Below are 19,134 nucleotides of genomic sequence, written 5' to 3'. Positions count from 1 at the left end.
GGAAAAAAAAAAAAACGGAAAAAAAAAAAGAAAAAATCACAGGTATAGAGTGTTGCCTTTGAGGGGACTCCTGTATGTGCCCCTCAAACGCGATCGGAACTGAAAAAATTGCGCACGCGAGTAAATCTGCTGCAGGACATTTGCACTTTTGTATGCACACATGCATGGAAGGAAGGACGCCCATAACTAAGCATATTGGGGTAGGAGTGTACTCCCTCTCTTGCATGTATACGTCTATCAATAAGAAAACATAAAGCGGCAAAACGGGTCGCAGTCGAGGCAGGACCAACTGTCTAAAAAATTGCGAATTGGAAAAACTCAAACACAAGGGGAAAAAATTCGAAATAAATCCAAAAAAAAGTGAAAACAAACATGTCTGTGCAAAGCATGCACACTTCCGCTGAGCGTTGCAAAGTTTTTAATTTTCCCCCAAAGAGGAGCACATAAATATGCACTCTTTTACGCCTTTACAATGAAAATGTCTAAAAAAAAAAAAAAAAAAACATTTCCACGATTCCCATGAAAAATCGCTTGAACTAATTTGATATTCTTCATTTTGTCTAAGTCCCTCCACCAGCACACGCATTCTCAGAAATGTGCAAACGGAGACCAACTTGGTGAACGTAAACAAATAAATGGAGGCACTTTTTCTTTGGTTTTACTGGGGATTTTTTTTTCCACGTTTGGAAAATTGGCGAAAATGGCAAAATTGGCAAACCTGGCAAAGTCTGACGATGTGACCTGCCCATGCGCCGCAAAGGTGCAGCATACGCGCGTGCACATTTTTCAGAATTGTATTTTTCCTGTTGGCATACGTATGTACATAAGCATACGCATACGAACACACATGCGCATGCGCGTGTTGTATGCATACCCGCGCGAGCGAAAATAAATTGCCCCTGCAGTTGAACAATGCCTTACTGGGGACATTATTTACGCATTTTTCTGGCACCCAGTTCAGTTGCAAAGGCGCACATTTTTGTCAAAAAAAAATGTAAAAAAAGTTAAGAGGTGTCCCCCTTCTGTCAGACATTCATTTGGCGCGAAATTGTCCAAAAGTGGCAAATGCACAAGGATGCCAAATTGGGAAATACATAAAAAAAAAAAAAAGAAAAAAAAAGGAAAAAAAAAAGAAAAATATGCACCATAAAAAACTGTTAAAAATTGAAGCAAAAAAAATGCCAAAGTGTCAGAGCCAACGTGTCAGTCCAAAGTGCAAAAAATGCGCCACTAAAATAGTCGCAGAATTACGGCTAAATGGTAGCGCTGCGAATGCAAACGTTGTGCCTTTCCCCTCTATCATGTGACAATTTTTTGCGGATCCCCTTCATTTTGCATTTTCCAACTTTGAAGCGCCCCTGGGGTGCTTTCCCCTGAGCGTTCGTTACATCGCAGTTGTGCGCGCGTCAAGGCAGTGGCATGGGCAATCGCACGTGTACCTTCACCTCTGCGCGCGCACATGCCGCTCCCCACACCACATGCATACGCGGAGGGCCCTAAAAGTGCTTGGACAAAGAACTCATTTTGTGAATCCAGCGCAGCTGTCTCTCGTTAAAGTTGCGCGTCTGTAGCTCCTCCAGTAGGGCCCTATACTCGCGCATGTCATTATTTATGACTAAATTTTGGCGCTCGTATTTTTCCATAAAGTTGACGCACTTGTCCTCTATGGGGGTTACCAGCTTCAACCCCTTTGTGCCTTTGAAATTGTTCATCAGAAAATTTGCTCGCTCGTTGAACTTCACCGCGGTGTCCTTCAGAGTGGAAAACAACTCCGCCTTCTGCCGTATGGCCTCGTCATACCTTTTTCTGGGGGGTTCGCGGGGGAGAAGCAGAAAAAGAAAGAAAAAAAAAGAAGCACCATGTAAGATGTAAGACGCATGATGCATGCTGCACTATGCATGCCGCATAGTGTAAGACGCAAGGGGGGAAACAATATGCTCACAGGTGCGCACCCCGCATGGGCGCCAATCTTTCGTTCAGAAAAACGGGAAGCGCCGCCCCCCTTTTTGGAGCTACCGCGCCATTTGCTCATCCGCCTGAGGAGGGAAATTCCCCGTCATTTTTCACGCCATGTTCTTGGGGGATACAAAACTCGGGGGAATCTCTCTGGATGATTACCTCACGTCCTGAGTTTCCCGAAATATTTTCTCCGCATGGTTCATCGCTTCGTTTAAATTTTTCAAGTATTGCTCTTCCTGCTTTTTGCGGATGTCTCTTATGGCATCTTGCGAAGTGGACTTAACATCACAGCTAGTTCGCTCTTCTCTTTTGTTGTTCGATGACCCATCAGCGCTTCCTTTTTTCTCCCCTTTCCCATCCCACTCGGTATTCACTAACGACTCGTGCCTAAACTTGAGGAACGATTCGAACTCCCTCTCAAGGATAGTATCAACTGACTGGAATTTCTTCAAGTGCTGCTCTTGTCTATCCTTCTCCATTTCCCCATATTTCAAATTCAACCCTTTATGGTTTTCTATTTCATTTTTTATTTCCACATTTTGTTCACTAACGAATGATATTTCTTGAAGAATTTGAATTATTTCATTTTTTTGTTTTTTTTCCTCCTCCTCATAGTGCCTCATCATTTGGTTTTGCTTCTCCACTATGCGCGCAATGCTACTGTGGAGATTTTTTTCCCTTTCCTTGAAAAGGGCATAATTATGTTGCAGCGTTTTGTTTAAGGACGCGAGTTTGTTCAAGTGCTGCTCCGGGAAATTCATCGCTTCTGTTACTAAGGCGGATTTGGTTTCTTCATCCAGGGGGATGGTACCGAATAGGGCGTTTTCTATCCGTTTCTGCGCGTCCGACTTTGGTGGGGCTTCCAATTTTGGTGGGGTTTCCTCCTTTTCTGGGGACCCCCTACCCTTTCCATGTTCGCGTTCTGCCCCCAAATTGCCTTTTCCCATTTGGGACTTCGTCACATCCTTTATGAACAGTGTGAGGAACTCCTCCAAGGGGGCATCAACCGAGCAGAGGAAGTTAAAAATCGGTTCGTCCTCTTCCTTCACACCGGAATTGCCGCACATGTTGAGGCAAACTTTCAAGTGCATGTCAGCCGTACTGCAGTAAAGCTCGCATATCATTTTGGCTACTCTGTTAAAATGTGAAATGTCCACTGGGGGGCCCTCCCCCGTGAGGGGTTGTCTAACGAAGTCGCTCAACTGAGCGAGCGCCACGTTCGGTTCTGCCGCGTCGATCCTGCGAGCCGCTTCCAACCTATCAGCCGCGTCTATCCGGTGAACCGCTTCCCTCGCGTCGCCCAGCTGTGCCTCTCCCCGTTTTTTTTCACTGCGCCCCCCGCAATAAACGTTAACGAAGAAGAAGTTGTTCCTCCCCGCTGTGTCACTTTCGCCATCGCTCATAAAATCTTTAGCAAGTGCACCCTCCCCTTTTGCGCTGCTAACATGTATGCTGACTAATGTGCAGAAGAAATGCTCCCCCTTCTTTATCGCCTCACGCTTGATGGCCCTCTCCTCTTTTGCTGCAAAGTGGAGGATGTCCTTCAACTTCTGCGCGTCTGAAAATTCCACTTGGGTTGTTTTTTCTCTGAATTTTTTTAATTCACTTTTGGGAGGGCCATTAATTTTGCTCCCCCTCTCACTGTTAATTCTTCCTTTGACATTCCTTTCATCGCTCCTTAAAGTGCAACTTTTTATTTTTTGGTAATACGCCTTATGCTCACAACAATTTTGCAAAAGGTCGTGCCAACTGCGTGAGTTGAGGAAGCCATACCTTAATGAGTACCTTCTCTGTCCGTTTTTTTTTTTAAAAAAAATATCTACCAAGTTTTTTATTTTCCCATCACTTGGGCTGTCAACAGGGTCATTCCTTTTACCCCCATCGCTGTTATATTTACATGTGTGCGATTTGTTCGCGTTGCTAACAAATGAGACAACACACCCACTTCCATATTCCGCGTGGCTTCTCAACAAGCCATTTAATATTTCTTTATTAAGTTTATCCTCGCTGGAGCAGTCGGCACAGCTGGGCATCTTCACGTCGTCATTAGCATCACCATCGTAACAGCACTCCACTTGGCGAAACCGTGCCGAATTCGAATTTACACACCTTTTATAACCCTCTTTCAGTTTTTCCACTTCCCTGCCTACCGCGCCATGGTTGGTAATTCTTTGCTTTACTTTTATGTACAGCTTTAATTTCCCATGGCACTGATAAATCACGTTATTCACGAGGTTTTTCTTTTCAGTTGGCATTGTAATGCGGGGGAGAACAGGCAACGCACTGCGCGCGCATGCGTATGTGTGTGCGTAGGCTCAGGTTCGTATGTTGGCATGTTTGGACACGCATGTGCATAGGTAAGTCCTTAAAGCAGACTCACTTAAAAATAATATTCAATTGCGCGCCCTTTTTTAGTTCCTCCCCCGGAAAAATACACGCGCGGGGAATTCTGCGGTTTGTTATTTTATTCTCTTTTATTTGTACTCATAGGACGTGACTTTTGCGAGAAGTCCACTTTGGAATTTAAAAAGGGAAAATTTAAGGTAAGCATATTGGGGGGAGAAAAATAAGAGGGCTTAAAATAAGAGGCCAAAGTGAGAGTGCAAAAATGAAGAGAGGATTTTTTAACGGTGCAAATGTTTAAAGCGCAAAATTGGAGGAGAAAAAAAAAAAAAAAAAAAAACGGGGAAATGGAAAGGGGAGGAGCGAAGAAACGGAGAAGCGGAGAAACGGAGAAGCGGAGAAACGGAGAAGCGAAGAAACGCAGAAACGAGCGGCACACTTTGCCCCTAAGCGATCCAAACTTATAGACCGAGGAAACCTCCCGCCCCCCTATTGTTCATACCTTTTATGACAAAATAGAGAAATAGAAATTTTCAAAATTAACCTTTTAAATGGGGCGGCAAAAATGAAGGACAAGAAAAATTAGTGATTACCATTTAGGAAGATACAAAGTGAGCTTCATTTTATTTTAAGTCTTTTTAACTCACTTGGGGTGAACACCTGTGCAGTGAGCGTTTTTTTAAACCGTCATTTTGTGTAACCCAATTGTGCCTCCGTCTGCCTTTTTTTGCAGAGCCTATGTTTTGCAATTTCCTGCACTGTTACGTGGGGGACAAACTGTTGCTTTTTTTTTCCCCATTGTGCGTTCCATTTTGTTTAAAAAATTTCCCCTGGTGTGTAAAAACGAACACGCGCGTGGCAGTGATTTATGCGAAACGGCGAACTTTTGAAGGAAACCCTCAATTTTGTTACAGACCATTTTGTAGGTAGTTCTGTCAAGACGTATCCACCATTTCGTACTGCGCTTCGCATAAATCTCGTTAAATAATTTTTTTTTTTTTTTTTTTTTTGCCAAATGAGCATGCAGTTAAAACGTTTAATGTTTGCCTTTTTAAAGGGATTTTTTTTCATCACCATATTGTTCACACGTTTTAATCCCTTTGGGAGAGAAAAAAAAAATAACACGAAAAATGTACCCACACTTTTGCCATAACGTAGGCTGTTTTATCTCTTGTCTATGGCACCCCCGTAACAGTTGCAACAAATGAGCAGAAACGCACGCACAGATGGGTCACTTGGAATGTTTTCCCTCCTTTGCGCGGTTAAATATTGACGTGTGAGAATGGGCCAATGTTGACAAATAGGCGGACCTACATTATATGCTCAGTACGTTACATGCAAACTCAATTGGGTTTTCCACAAAAAGGAAAAATGAAGCAAAACAGAGCGATGTAAAACAGATCGGTGAGCGCAATTGTTCTTCCCCCTCTGATGGGAAACAATGCCTTTTCATATTTTTCACACTCATGCATGCAAACTGCGTGAGAAATTAAAGTTAGCAGAGGGCTCGATAAGCCAAAATGGGAGAAAAAAAAAAAAAAAAAAGTCTGTAAAAGGAAAAATTCAACGAAGGAGCGAAATGGAGTCATCTTTTGCTCCTCTTCAACAGGGATGTCACGAACATGTGCAACTGTTGCTGCTGTTTTAGAGCCTTTGAGCTTGAAATGATTTTTCGCTCTGTTTCTTTGCCTTTCACATTGGATCATTAAAAAAAAAAAAAAAAAAAAAAACCAGAAGGGAAAAAATGGCGAAAGCGAAAAGGCAAAAAAAATAAAAGCATGCTCATAAAAGCCATACATAAAGACATTTAAAAATTAATTCAGAGAAAGCGAAAAAAAAAGACCATTCGTTGTGTTAAAAATTAAAATAAAAACATCGCAATAAAAACATTTAAAAAAAATTTCAAAAACGAAATTTTATGTACACCCATTGGTTTGAAAAACACCTTCGGCGAAATTCCCCCTTTACGCAATATACATTCATTTGTACAACAACATATACACGTATAGCAATCCCTGCGCGCAAAAATTTTACACCTCAAGAGAGTAAACACCAAAAAAACGAACAGAATGGCTCCTCTAGTTGTAGATACCCTTGACTGTGTCTATTTAAGTAATTAAACAGAAAAAAAAAAAAAACGCGCTGTGTGTATATATGTACGTTCGCGCGTCATGCATATGAGGGATATTTCCCAAATGCCTCTTTTCGTTGCAAAATGTGTGTCCACGAGTGTGAACATTCGCACATATACATATACACCTGCACATGTTTCTTTTTTCCCCGCAGGACCGCAACCAACAAGCACGTACTACTACCCCCTAGGCATGACGTGGAAATATGTCGTAAGCTCGAAATCCACGGGCTGCTTCGGCACGACGAAAAAATACACCTTGACCCCAGAGACATACTACTACCCATATTACTATTACTATGTTTATTACACCCCGGCCGAATCGCCCATCGTCTGCTTATCCAGTAAAAAAGTAATCAAAGATAAAAAAAAGAAAAAGGACGAAGATAAGCAAGAGCTAAAAGACGAATCTTCAAAGGAGGGAAGTGAAAAAGAGGAAGGATCCAAAAAAAGTTCAGGCAAAAAAAAGTATGAATATGTTGAAAGAGAAAAAGTGGTGAGGACTTACCTACCCGTAGTGGAACCGTTCTATTACACCAGCAGTTATTACGTTCCTCGTGCAATTCTTTTCCCATAGTTTCGCCGCTGCGATGGGGAGAAAGATCGTGTAGGCAGAAAAGCCTGCGTGGGAATTGCCCCCGATGTTATATATGCCATTTTGCACACGGGCTCGCGGGTGTATGAATTTTCCTCCTTCATGCGTTCGAATCGTGGTAAAACTCACGGGGCAGACATATATATATATACATATGCACCATTTTGCTTATCCCCCCGTGAGAAAAAAAAAAAAGTGGCTTCATTGCTTCATGGCTTCGTGTCTTCATGACCATTTTAATATTTCCTTTTTTTTTTTTTCATTTTATCGTAAGCTCTCATATTTTTGGATATCCTTCTTTTTAATTTTTTCCGTCTTTTATATTTAATATTTGTTGTAGTGGCACACGTTTCTCCTTTTCCTTTTAAGACCAAACTCGTTTTACAACATTGCGACGTTTTTACAATGTTTTTTTTGTATCGTTTTTTTGTGTTTTTTTTACGCTTTTTTTACGCTTTTTTTGTTTTTTTTTTTTCATTTTCACCTGAACCGTTCATACAAAATTTTCCCCCGGGAAACGACCATTATTGACCCGCAAACGTGACTCGAGCGGCGCTTTAAAGTACGTATTTTTCTACTCTCGCTAATTTCTTTAAAAACAAAAAGGTTAATCAAATGGGTGCGTGGGTGAAGCGGCTGCCTCGAATGGGGAATAATCCATGTGCGGTTACAAAAAAAAAAATAATAATAAGAAAAATAAATCATAGGGAAAATTCAAAATTAAAAAGGTGATATGTGTGCGCTCCCTTGCAACTTCACCACTGCGAGCGGTAGGTAGGGAAGAGGGGAGACTCATTTAGGAAACCCTGAGAGAACGTTCTCCCTCGATGTAAAAGTACGCACACCCGCGAAGCAACAGAATGAAAAGCTTCACCTCCTACTTCGCTGAACATCGATGCGCTGCATATTTGTTCCCAATTTTGCGGCAAACGAGTCGTGTGCGCCCTGAACAGATGTTAACCAAAATGAAAGGCGCAGGTCTGACTTGAGCAATCGCGCCAGGTAAGTTCGCTCCATCACAATGCATACTGCTGCACTACACTGTAGGGTGCGTTTATGCCATGTTTAATTGTGCCCTGCCGGTATTATCAGCAGTCTACACCTCCACACTATCACCATGCCGCCTTCAAAAAGAAGAAACCCTTTTTGCTGCTCACCAGGGGCAATGTGCCGATCCAGGCAGTGCCTGTTGCTTCCCCTCTGCACGCAAACCTCTCACGACTTGTTGTAATTCAAATTGTAGGTCGTTTTAAGCCTGAGGTTGTCACTCATATAGAGGTCTGAATTTTCAACTGGTTGGACCAGGTTATTAGTATTTTTGTATTGCGTTAAGTGGAATCGAGTGGCATTCAGGTGCTTTTTTAAGAAGTCTTCCTTTTTAGGCATGAAGTTTTCCCGAATTCTCTCCCTTATAACATAGGTGGGGCAAAAGGGGTCCAACTGCAAATTGTAATTGGCAACCACATCGTCGTGTTTTTTGGCAATACTGGCATTTCTGTTGTTTGGGATATGCTCACTGGAGGACCTCTCCCGAGCACCCCTACCCGAGTTATATCTCTCCCTCTGCAAATTTTTAACGAATTCGAAATATGGCTTGTTGGTATTTTTAATCCAATTGAGCATGGACTTCTCCTCAAGTTGATAATTTGCCAAAAAATCATTCACATTGATGAATCCCTTTTTTTCCGTATCGATATATTTTAGCAGTATATTAACATCCGTATTGGAGATATCTTTAATTTTCAACTTTTGAAAGCTTTTACGTAAATCCTCCTTCGTTATGTAGCTATCTTTGTCAATGTCTAGATGTTTAAAAATTTCGTAAATGGATAAGTAGGAAACTTGCGAGTCCGTTTTGTTGTTGTCCTTTTTTGCGCCTAGATAATTTGACTTGAAATTGTTCCTCACCGAGTAGTCTATTTCTTCGATTAAAAATTTTGCTCTTTTAATTTCGTCCTTGTTCAATTCTTTCGCGTATAGCTCCCCCACAACTTCCGAGGGGGGGATATTTCTGGAGTAAAAATCGTACGCGTCTTTTATGCTTTTGTTTTGGCTATTCAGCATTTCGTAGTCGACGTTTAAATTTTGGATGAAGTGATCCACGGACACTTCTTTATCTTTGTTGGTTAGCAGGGTGGATATGTAGGCCTTCATGTTAAAGTTTGTCAGCCCCTCCCGTTTTTTTGTTCCTTTTGATTTCTTCTCCGCTTCGTGGGAGTGGTCATTATTGGTCTCTCTTTGTCCCCCCTCTGGGTGAGGAACATCCTTTCCCCGTTCTTCAATTATTTCCGTGACGTACTTTTCCAGATCGTCAATTTTTATTTTGTCTTTTCCTTTGAACAAATCGGCTAGCTCCTTCTCCGATATGAGTTCCTTAAACTGTTTGGAAAATTCGGAAGCCTTCAGCCTGACATTGTCGATGTAGTTAATTGTCTTTAGCTTCACATCCTCTGGATTAAAATTGTATTTTAGCATTTTATTTTTTAACTTGCTGCACACAATTTTGTTCACATAGCTATTTTGGTCATTTCCCCCCTTGAGGTTAATAAAATTGGAAAACTCTTTATAATTTATTTCTTCCCCTTCGCAATTTAAATTGCTTTTCAAAACACACCAAGAGTATTTTATCTTATTGTCCGCCATGCTGGGAAGTATATACTTGACCATGTGTTTATATTCGTCATAATTAAATTTATCTTCGCCTCCTCCTCTGGGTGGATCCCTCTCCCCCTGTGTGTGATTTTCCATTTCTCCCTGACGTTTTGCATTACGCGTGTCCATTATTTGGCCAATTTTGTACCTCAACCTGCTGCCCTCCGAATTGTTCACATGACTTAAATAGCTCCACAACTCCGTCACGTCAATTTCTTTTTCAATTTTATCGTTTGAGTTATCTTCTACATTCACATTTGTGACGTTTATTTTTTTTTTGCATTTATTTGGCTTAAATTTACATGGGGTTCCTTTAACATAGCCATTTTGCTCACCATCAGTAATTTTAACAAGTTGGATGAATTCTTCCTTCGCGCCGTTCTTTTCACTTTTCCCAACGTGGAAAAATTGCCCCCTATCTTTTTTATATTTCTCCTCCAGATGGTCTGAAAAGATGGCACTATTCATCATTCGAGCAGAGGCAGGATTTCCTCCCCTATCCCCATCGTCCTTATGGTGCCTTTCCTCCACAGCCTCCAAATCGCTGACATTGGAATAGTCAGGCACCACGGAGTGGCAACTCGGTTTGTTCGATTTCCCCGTCTTATGGCATCTTTCCTTTTTTCTTGTTGCCATTTAGGACACACGAGCAGGTTGGCTAAAGCGGTAGGGAATGGAATAACATTCTCATGCTTTGTCCCCACTGCGGGTGGATGGAGCGCGTCTCAGGGGGTCAGCATGCTCGCCCCGAGCGGATAGGTGGGTGGATCGAAAGGAACACTTCATGGAAGGAAGAAGTTATGGAAGTAAGATGCAGTAGAAGTAAGCTGCCATAGAAGTAAGAAGTGGAAACACACGCCAATACTCCCTCATAAATGCTTAAAAGTCCAAATGGCTTATTTTTAAAAAAGGCGATGCGTTCATGTATGCCTGAGAAGTTACTCTCACCGCGGGGCCCCCAAGTGGGTGTCTTTTTTTTTTTTTTTTTTTCCCATATAATATGCGCACCCCCTTTTTACCTAATTGCACATGCTTACCGTTCGGGTAAATGCGTCTCATGGGAGTGTTCCTAAAAAGGGAGGAGCAGGAACGACACAATTGTTTTGCACATCCAGCATAGGAACATTTTTGCACGCTTCGAAAAAGAGTGTACTCACGCGGCGCACTGCACATTGGGATCCCCTACGACATCTGCGCCCACGTAAACATATGCACGATAATGAATCCACAAATGTAAGGGGCAAAGTGCAGAGGATTTTTCTCCCTCCCCCTCTTCCCGTAGCTCATTCGCTAACCCGTCCAGTTACGCAAAATTGCACATCTTGACGATCGCTGAGCAGTTGGAGGTGCAGGGAAAAAAAAAAAAAAAATTAGCCACCCCTAGAAGGAGCACCCCAAACGAACGGATAGAAGAGCTAACAAAATGAAGAAAACCGTGGAAGCCGCTGACAGACAAGGGAAAGTGGAAAAGAAATGCATCCTGGACATGCTAAAAGAAAACGACTGCGAAACACTGGAGGAGCTTAAAAATTTAATAACCTTCCTGAACAGCGAAAATAAAAGGCTGCACTCAGTGAACATTGAGTCGCTCAAAAAAATAAACATCCTCACCGTCAGGGTGAAGAATTTAGAAAGCTTAGCAAAAAATTATGACGAGTTTTATCAAAATGGGAAGAGCTACAAGGACAAGTTAGAGCAGCTGAGTCGCAAGGTGAATGCGCTCATGGGTTACGCAGTAAGTGTGCGTAAAGGGCGCTCCCTGGGGAGTACTCCGCCTATTCCTTTTTGCGTGGAATCGACCACGTGTAAAGTAAACTGCCACGGTTTGTCCCAATGTGCTCTGCCCCCCACGTAACCGCTCCACAGCACATAACCGCTTCTTCATCCCCCCCCGCAGAAGGACAAACAAAACGAGTGCTGCGAACTGATCGGAGAGCAAGACAAATACTTCAGAAACTTCTTCGCAAACTTGAATAAAATTATCCAATCGATTGTTTCGTTCAACCCGGATGGAGGGCGAGGAGAAGGAAGTGCCTCTCCCCGTGTTAGCAGCCCCCTTGATGGGGAAAGCTACCGCCAAAGGGGGAAGTCGAAAGGGTCCCCTTCGGCCTGCACATCCGACAATGATGACGATGAGAACAATCGCGGTTACGCCAATTCGGAAGATGAGGACAACGAGAATGCACAAAAAAACGAACTACACAAAAAACGGTCCAACTATTTAACCGCAACAAGGGAACGCACACATAACAGGACCAACACATATGGAGAACCATCTAGCCATCCAGATACGTCACCACATGATGAGCTACGAATGAGAGGGGAACAGGACAGATGCAACGAAAGAATCGAAAAAATAAAAAGCTTATGCGAGTCATTCAAAAATATAGACAATGAGTCTTCCAAATCGGGCAATTCCGATGGGAGTAGAAAACCAAATGGGAATCTCCCCGTTTCGTCGAAGCAAAAAAAAAAAAAAAAAAAAAAAGCGTTAGAAAGTCAGCAGGATGAGCCATTTCACTCAGGATATGAAAATGAGCATATGCAGGAGTACCAGCTGGAGAACGACGAGGAAATCAAACTGGTCCACAGCGCAGATCATAGAGCAGATCAAAGTGCACATCAAAGTGCATATCAAAGTGCACATCATAGTGCAGATTTAGGGGATGGGAAAATACGCGAAAAAGTCGCGTACAAAAGTAAGAAAGGAACCAAAGGGGATGCGCAAAAGAGGCCGGACGGCATTGCGGATTATCATAAGGACATAAAAAAAGGGTCAAACCATTTGGTAAACGATATAAGTAGTAGTAGGGGAAATAAAAAAAATCACGACGTGGCTGAGAAGAACCCTTCCAATAAGGTCCCCAGTGCCCAAAGCAACATTATGGACATCTTAAATAATCGAATGCATAGGGCCTCCTTGGAGCACATAGAAAGTGGCACTACTCCCAAGTACGTCAAATATAACACTATACATCGCGAAATTATGAACCCACGTCAGCACTTTGTTAATCAAAACAAAAATTCCGTTGATCATATTATTTGCCTGTAATGACTGTGCGGTATGTGTGGGGCGTTCCACCATAGCCAATATCTCCATCGGGCAAAATACACCGGGTGAGTAGGGTACAACCCTACTGAGTGCCTTTCTGCGAGTCCCACTGCGCCATTATATAGGAACCTCTCAGTGGGAAGTGTCCATTATAAACGCTCAGCTAGGTGAAACACGCTCATTATGAACCGTTTGTCTTGTCAATTTTTTTTTTTTTTTTTACACTACATAGCGTATGTTTCTCCTCCCTGTGCGGTTACATTTTTTGGTCTTTTAAAAATACCCGAATTTCATGTGCATACTTTTTTTTTAAAAACTGCTCCTATTTTGAAAGCTACATTTTGGAAGCTATGCGAGGGGAAACCTCGAAAGGGAAGGAAAAGAAAAAAAAAGAAAATATATTCTCCACACTGGGCCGCCTCAAAATGGTATCCACTCCGAGAAAGGGGAAGAAACTCCGACTTTGCCCCCCCGACCACGCAGCGGTGCTCTTTTTTTTCCTTTCCCTCGCTCCAAAAATGACCGATTTTTTTCTCCACTTATGAACAGGCAAATAGCAGGGAGCTGTTCAAAATGGTATTTCAGGCGTGCTAGTTTAGTACAATTTTTTTTTTTTTCCATTTGGGAGCATTTAAAGGTGACCCCTGAAGAGAGCACAGAACCTTTGCGCATACATCCCCCGTTCGTACGAGTGAGCGACCTCTTCTTCCTCCAATTTGCCAAGCGAAGAAGCGCAAACATGAGGAACTTCTTCCGAGTGATGAGGCCCACATATAAGGACACTCGCGAGGATGCGCATATGTACTTGCATACACATGTGCGCACTTGCTGAGCGATGCTGAAAAAGCGCCACACCAGTTGGCATGCCAGAGGGGGCTTCTCATTCCCATGCGCTTGACACACCCGGGAATTGACCCCCCATTTGGGCCCAACATCCCCCCACCCACGCATATACTCCGGTAATCACCACAAGCACGTATTTCCCCAACGGAAGAAGATGTGAAATGCTGAAGTTCATAAAATTCTTTTTCCTTTATCTGGTTTTAACCAACGCTAAGAAGACCCTGCGCACGAATGGGCGAGGCCCCCGGCATTTTTTTTTAAATGGCTCCACAACGTTTGGTGCAAAAAGGAAGAGCCAAAGTTGTGGAGGGAAAATAACCCCCTTGCATTTGAAGAAACGGCTGGACCCAAACGACAAGTACACAGTAATCAAAAGACATGAAGCAAAAGTACAGAGAAATTTAAAGAGGAAGTACTTGATTGAAAGGTATAAGGAAAAAAGAGAGCTACTAAAAAAATACATTGCAGAAGCGTCCTCCCCTATTGAATATGTTTACTGGAAGTACAAGCTGTCTTCTCTCCCCAGGGACTCCTGCCCCGTCAGGTTCCGGAACAGGTGTGCGATCACAGGTAGGTGCGAGGAAGCGGCGCCACAAAAATGCACTTAAGTACACGAGAAAATGCGCAAAAAAAAAGGGGAAAAGAAAAGGCCCATCTTTATATGCATGTACCTACCTCCTACTGAACGTTGACACATTAAAACGCGCGCTTCCTCCCCCCCGCAGGCAGGGCTCGCGGATATTACTCCTTCTTCGGCCTGTGCAGACACCAAGCGCGTGCGCTCATACAGAAAATGTTCTTCCCCGGTTTTGTCAAGGCGTGTTGGTAGCATTTGAAAGCTCTCCAGGGGTGATGGATGAGGGGCATTTGTGACGCCGCGCGGGAGGATTTGGCGGCTATGCCAAACAGGGGCAAATTGCCAAATGGATGCTTTCACATATTCCATGAGTTTCACTGTTGTGTGTTTTTCTGCACCTCTTTTTGGGGGCAACACAACGTAGTTCTGCAAACAGTTGTCTGTATTCCCCTGCGCGCAAAGTGCCAACCAGGGCACATCACAGCGTTAGCAGAGCAGTGAAAAAAAAAAAAAATAAATAAAATAATAATAAAATAATAAAATAATAATAAATGGACATTTGATCAGCAGGTTTGACATTTTTTTTTCTTTTTTTTTTTCCCTCCTGAGAAGGTTATCTTCGCATGCTTGCCAACTTCCCAATGCGCGAAAGCTTGCTCCGACCATTTCCCAAAAATGCTGGCGAGCATTTCGCCTAGTAAAATGCCCTGCACACACGGAAAAAAAACGGAGTATTTTTTTTTTTATCCCATTTTTGCGATCAGTCGAGAGACACCTGTTCTTCCCCTTCACATGTGCTGCTCAAAAGGTTGACACCGTTACAAAAGAAGATATTCCCCCCGTATGCGCTCTTTCACGTCAGCGAGGTGATCGCTCTTGTGTGCTAGTTGTGTGCCTGCGTGAATGTTAATGTTATACGCTTAACTTTTTTTTTTTTTTTTTTTTTTTCAAGTGCTCCCTCTCATTTCGTGCCGGAGGAGTGACATATATACGACGAAATTTGTGCAGTCCATTTTTTATGTTTCCCCGAGTTGTAAGCTGCATCGCATTTGTCTGTCGTCTGTGTAGGGGGGTGGTAAGAGAATGCGTATGTATATGTACTAAGCACCACTGCAGCGCGCCACAAGGGGGTTAATTAAAGGGGGAGGGAAAAAAAAAGCAACACAGTGATAACTTATTGCCTTCTTTTTTTTTTTGCGCAACGTTCTTTGTAGAGTTTTTTTTTTTTTTTTATTGGTAGAAAATTATGGTGCGTTTTTTTTTTTTTTTTTTTTTCGCTTATTTGCAACATCGTACATTTTTATTTTTTTTATTTTCTCCTTATTCCCCCGTGTATTGTATTTTTAAGTAAAAGGCCCTCAAAGGGTGAGAAGCTGCTCCTTTTTTTTTGTGGCTGTACGCGCTTACCTCGCCTTAGTACATGTTTGCAATTCCGCCGAGGGGTCAAGTCAACGTTGGCAAAAAAATAATAAAAAAAAAAATACCCAGTTAAGCTTCACCCCCGCGAGGAAAACCTCCAATTGAACTTTCTAAATCGAGAAAGGTGCAACCGTTTGCTGGCAAATGGGAAGATGCAATTTTTTTCTGCGTAAGTTGGGTTATCTGTAGAGGCAACCTGCACAGCGGCAGCACACGTGGTAGTAAAGCAAGTCAGAAGGGACCTCGCGGCAGCCGCACCTTTTCCCGTGCAGAACTCACATCAGGAGCGCATATGCAGACGTGGCACAACTGGTGCGTCCGACAAGTGTCTACGCAAGCGAAAGATTTGTTTGGCCGCTGTCCCACCGCTGCACTTGCCGCGTCCGTCTCCCCTTGCGGAGTGCCACCCCCGAAGCACACACGCTGCGTAAGATGCGAAAATGCAAAAAATTCAAAACGCGGTGAGGCGCAGAAGTCGCTTCTTCAAGTGGGACGTGAAATGGTACAGCAGCAAGGTGAAGGTGGAGAAGAAGGCAGGGGAGAGGCACAACGACAGGCACGACAGCCACGACAGCCACGACAGCCACAAGGACATTCCCCAGGACAGCCGCCCCGACACCCGCGTGGGGCAGGAAAGGAAGTACAACCTGTGGAGGTGGGGGTGCTCGGGCGAAGGCATTTTTTCCTCCGTGAAGGTTGGAGAGAAAAACAAAATGCCGGAAAAAGTCCCCAATTTCGAAAATGCAAAAATTGAAAAGCTGTCAGCTGGCTGCGACCACGCAGCGTTTATAGTAGACGGCAGAATATTCACCTACGGATTGAACGACAAAGGCCAGCTAGGAAGATCCATAGAGGAAGAAAATGACCAAAACAAAAGTTACACCTTAACACCAAGGGAAGTGAAGACGGAGGGAAATGTAAAGTTCAAAGACGTTTGCTGTGGTTATAAACACACCGTAGCAGTGGATGTGAATAATAACTTATACAGCTGGGGATGGGGTGGGAATTTTTTCAAAGGAGCAAACGGACTGGGGCATGGAAACAAGCAGAATTTAAGTACCCCCAAAAAAGTGGAGTCATTCAAAAGTGATGATTCTGAATTTGTAAATATCTGTTGTGGTGACCAACACAGTTTAGTGTTAACAAAGAATGGGAAGGTGTACGGATGTGGACGAGGTGAGTTTGGTAGATTAGGCAAAGGAAACCATGGCGATCAATTATTTTTTGAAGAAATAGATTTTTTCATTAGTAACAATATCACCGTAAAGGGAATTTCATGTGGCCATAGCTTTTCTGCAGCGTTGTCAACTGATGGGGAGGTCTACGTATGGGGAAGGAACGACTATGGACAATTGGGCATAGAAAATAGCATCGGAGATTTATACTCCCATGAGGTATACCCAAATAAGGTGAAATATTTCGATATGGAAAATATTAAAATCAAATTTATTGCTTGTGGTGATAATCATATGATTGCTTGCTCAGAAAATAACGTCATTTTTTTCTGGGGCTCCAGGGCATGGCTGGAACCTAAGGCCATAACCCTAAGCCCCCTCTATCAAAATAGCGTAATTAAAAAAAATATTGACAAAATAGAGGCAGGTGGGAATACCTACTACTATTCTATGCTTCTCTCTGACAACAAATTGTATTCTTGGGGGAAATACAATTCCTCTTGTTTGGCGTTAGGCGATAAGAAAAACCATAACGAACCCACGCTCGTTGACTCGAAACTGTTTAATGACGAAATTGTTTGTGACATTTCTTGCGGGCGCGGGCGGGTCCTCGCGAAGACCTTGGCCGCGGATTGACCCGCCTTCGGTGTGAAGGCGATCGTGCTGCGTAGAAGCGGCCGTGCAGTTGTGTGTCATCCTGTGGCGGCTTATGTTAACCCGTGAGGGGTCGCCACTTTGCCCACCCAGTTGGTTACCCCCCGTGGTGCAGCTCATTTGTTGGTCACCGCTGGCCGGGCGTGGGCACCGTCGATCCGTTCCGCCCGCGTAGCGTTTCACGGGACACGCCTTACAACTTACGATTTATGTTTATTTTTATTTTTTTTTTTTTGTCTTTCTTGAGCATCTTTGGACTTATAAAACAAAAACGCAAGTGCCCCCATGTGCCTTTCATTTCTCCCCTTTTGAAAAATATACAATTGTATGTACCACTCTGCTTAAAAAAAGGGGGGAAACGGGAGCGGCTGGCACGTCCCCCGTAGTCGTTTTCCACGTGGGTGTTTCCATCCCCTTTTGTTGGCTCACTTGGACAGCCTTACACAAACCGCTCGTACAGCACACATGCGGCATTCACGCAACCGCTTCAAAATGACACGTTAAGAGAAAGAAGCGCGCGTAATGACTAATTCAGAAATGGTTTTCCATAAGTGGACCAGGAAGGGCGGACACAAGTTGGGGGCCCGGATGATGGGGAATAAACGGGTCATATCTGAGCACATGGTAAGGGGTTCCTCCGCCCCCGTCGATACATTAGCTTCTTTTATCCACTTTATTTACTCCCTTTTATATGCTCCACATAACGTATCATTTTTTTTACCGTGGCAAATGTTACAGCTTTTTTTTTTTTTTTTTTTTTTTCCTGGCAACTGTGCAAACTGCATCGAAGCAGAGTTTGCATGTCGATGGAATGTAAGAGCTACCACCTGTGAGGGTATTCCTTCTAAACGGAGAATTTGTTCAGAGACTGGCTAAACCTGTAGATGCATCCTGGCCATATAGAGAGTTTTCTTTTCCACATGCAGCATGGCAATTTGCGCAAATGTGAAAAAGTAAGCACTACTTCATTTAAGGGGCAGATTAAAAAAATGCGAATTTTGCCCCTTTTAACATGTAGGAAAATAAAAAATAAAGCAAAATAATAAATTCCTGCGCGTGAGCGGAAGAACGCATTTTATGGCACCGGATTTTGCTTCCAACCTTTGCGCTACTGCTAAAGCGACTCGGTTAACTCCCCAAATTTCAGCATTTTTTTTTTTTTTTTTTTTCTTTTAAAAGTGCCCAAGTAGAAAAACGAAGGTAATCGCTTTTCACCAAAATATGACGAGAAAATTGCCTCGTTGTACCAGATGGGTTTATATCTTCACAGGGATGCAACAAAGTCGAAAAGAGGAAAGAGGAAAAAGCACTGTGTCAAGGTTGACCGTGTTGAATTCAACGCCCAGTAGTATGTACGCTCATTTTGCGCGCGTTTGAGTATGCCCATGTAGAAGGGTCTCCCCATGAAGAAGGATCTCCCCAGGGCCGTGTCGCGTGGATGCTTTTACGCAAATAATATCTGCGCGTAGCTTGCCCGTATATACTTCCCCCCCCCTGTGCTATTGCATTTCCGTTTGTTCCCCCACCCGTAAGGGAACCACAGCCAGCCCTGTTCGCCGCCTGCAGAACTGAACACCACTTAGCAGCAATGCAAATGCGCAAGGTGTTGTCGCAAGGCGAGAACACAAGAGTACACGCGCGCGAGGGAAGAGCTACTACGCCGCACGTTAGGGGCAATCCTACTGCTCTGCAGAAGTAGGAGCTCGGTGAAGGGGTCCGCGGGCACGAGGTATT

At 43.4% G+C, this 19,134-nt stretch overlaps 6 protein-coding genes across 6 annotated transcripts; 4 read left to right on the top strand and 2 right to left on the bottom strand.

Moving 5' to 3' along the window:
- Positions 1-1,496: 1,496 nt before the first annotated feature.
- Positions 1,497-4,214, bottom strand: PVX_092510 (hypothetical protein, conserved; the record flags this gene model as incomplete). The annotated part of the gene is made up of 2 exons (XM_001615444.1): positions 1,497-1,806; positions 2,119-4,214. The coding sequence occupies 2 exons, from the start codon at positions 4,212-4,214 to the stop codon at positions 1,497-1,499; spliced, it is 2,406 nt and encodes an 801-aa protein (XP_001615494.1).
- Positions 4,215-6,371: 2,157 nt separating this feature from the next.
- On the top strand, positions 6,372-7,010 carry PVX_092505 (hypothetical protein, conserved; the record flags this gene model as incomplete). The annotated part of the gene is made up of 2 exons (XM_001615443.1): positions 6,372-6,414; positions 6,589-7,010. The coding sequence occupies 2 exons, from the start codon at positions 6,372-6,374 to the stop codon at positions 7,008-7,010; spliced, it is 465 nt and encodes a 154-aa protein (XP_001615493.1).
- A 1,233-nt stretch (positions 7,011-8,243) lies between these two features.
- On the bottom strand, positions 8,244-10,551 carry PVX_092500 (hypothetical protein, conserved; the record flags this gene model as incomplete). Its single annotated transcript, XM_001615442.1, has 1 exon — positions 8,244-10,551. Exon 1 carries the CDS (start codon positions 10,314-10,316, stop codon positions 8,244-8,246), a length of 2,073 nt encoding a protein of 690 aa, XP_001615492.1. The 5' UTR covers positions 10,317-10,551.
- A 209-nt stretch (positions 10,552-10,760) lies between these two features.
- On the top strand, positions 10,761-12,732 carry PVX_092495 (hypothetical protein, conserved; the record flags this gene model as incomplete). The annotated part of the gene is made up of 2 exons (XM_001615441.1): positions 10,761-11,415; positions 11,578-12,732. Exons 1-2 carry the CDS (start codon positions 11,104-11,106, stop codon positions 12,730-12,732), a joined length of 1,467 nt encoding a protein of 488 aa, XP_001615491.1. The 5' UTR covers positions 10,761-11,103.
- A 1,004-nt stretch (positions 12,733-13,736) lies between these two features.
- Positions 13,737-14,404, top strand: PVX_092490 (30S ribosomal protein S14, putative; the record flags this gene model as incomplete). The annotated part of the gene is made up of 2 exons (XM_001615440.1): positions 13,737-14,131; positions 14,305-14,404. The coding sequence occupies 2 exons, from the start codon at positions 13,737-13,739 to the stop codon at positions 14,402-14,404; spliced, it is 495 nt and encodes a 164-aa protein (XP_001615490.1).
- Positions 14,405-16,011: 1,607 nt separating this feature from the next.
- On the top strand, positions 16,012-17,382 carry PVX_092485 (hypothetical protein, conserved; the record flags this gene model as incomplete). The annotated part of the gene is made up of 1 exon (XM_001615439.1): positions 16,012-17,382. The coding sequence occupies one exon, from the start codon at positions 16,012-16,014 to the stop codon at positions 17,380-17,382; it is 1,371 nt and encodes a 456-aa protein (XP_001615489.1).
- Between the last annotated feature and the right edge of the window lie 1,752 nt (positions 17,383-19,134).

Source organism: Plasmodium vivax, chromosome 9 (genome assembly GCF_000002415.2).
Source record: "Plasmodium vivax chromosome 9, whole genome shotgun sequence".
Taxonomy (NCBI): domain Eukaryota; phylum Apicomplexa; class Aconoidasida; order Haemosporida; family Plasmodiidae; genus Plasmodium; species Plasmodium vivax.
Note: the sequence above shows the minus strand (reverse complement) of the source record. Positions and strands in the feature narration are given on the sequence as shown.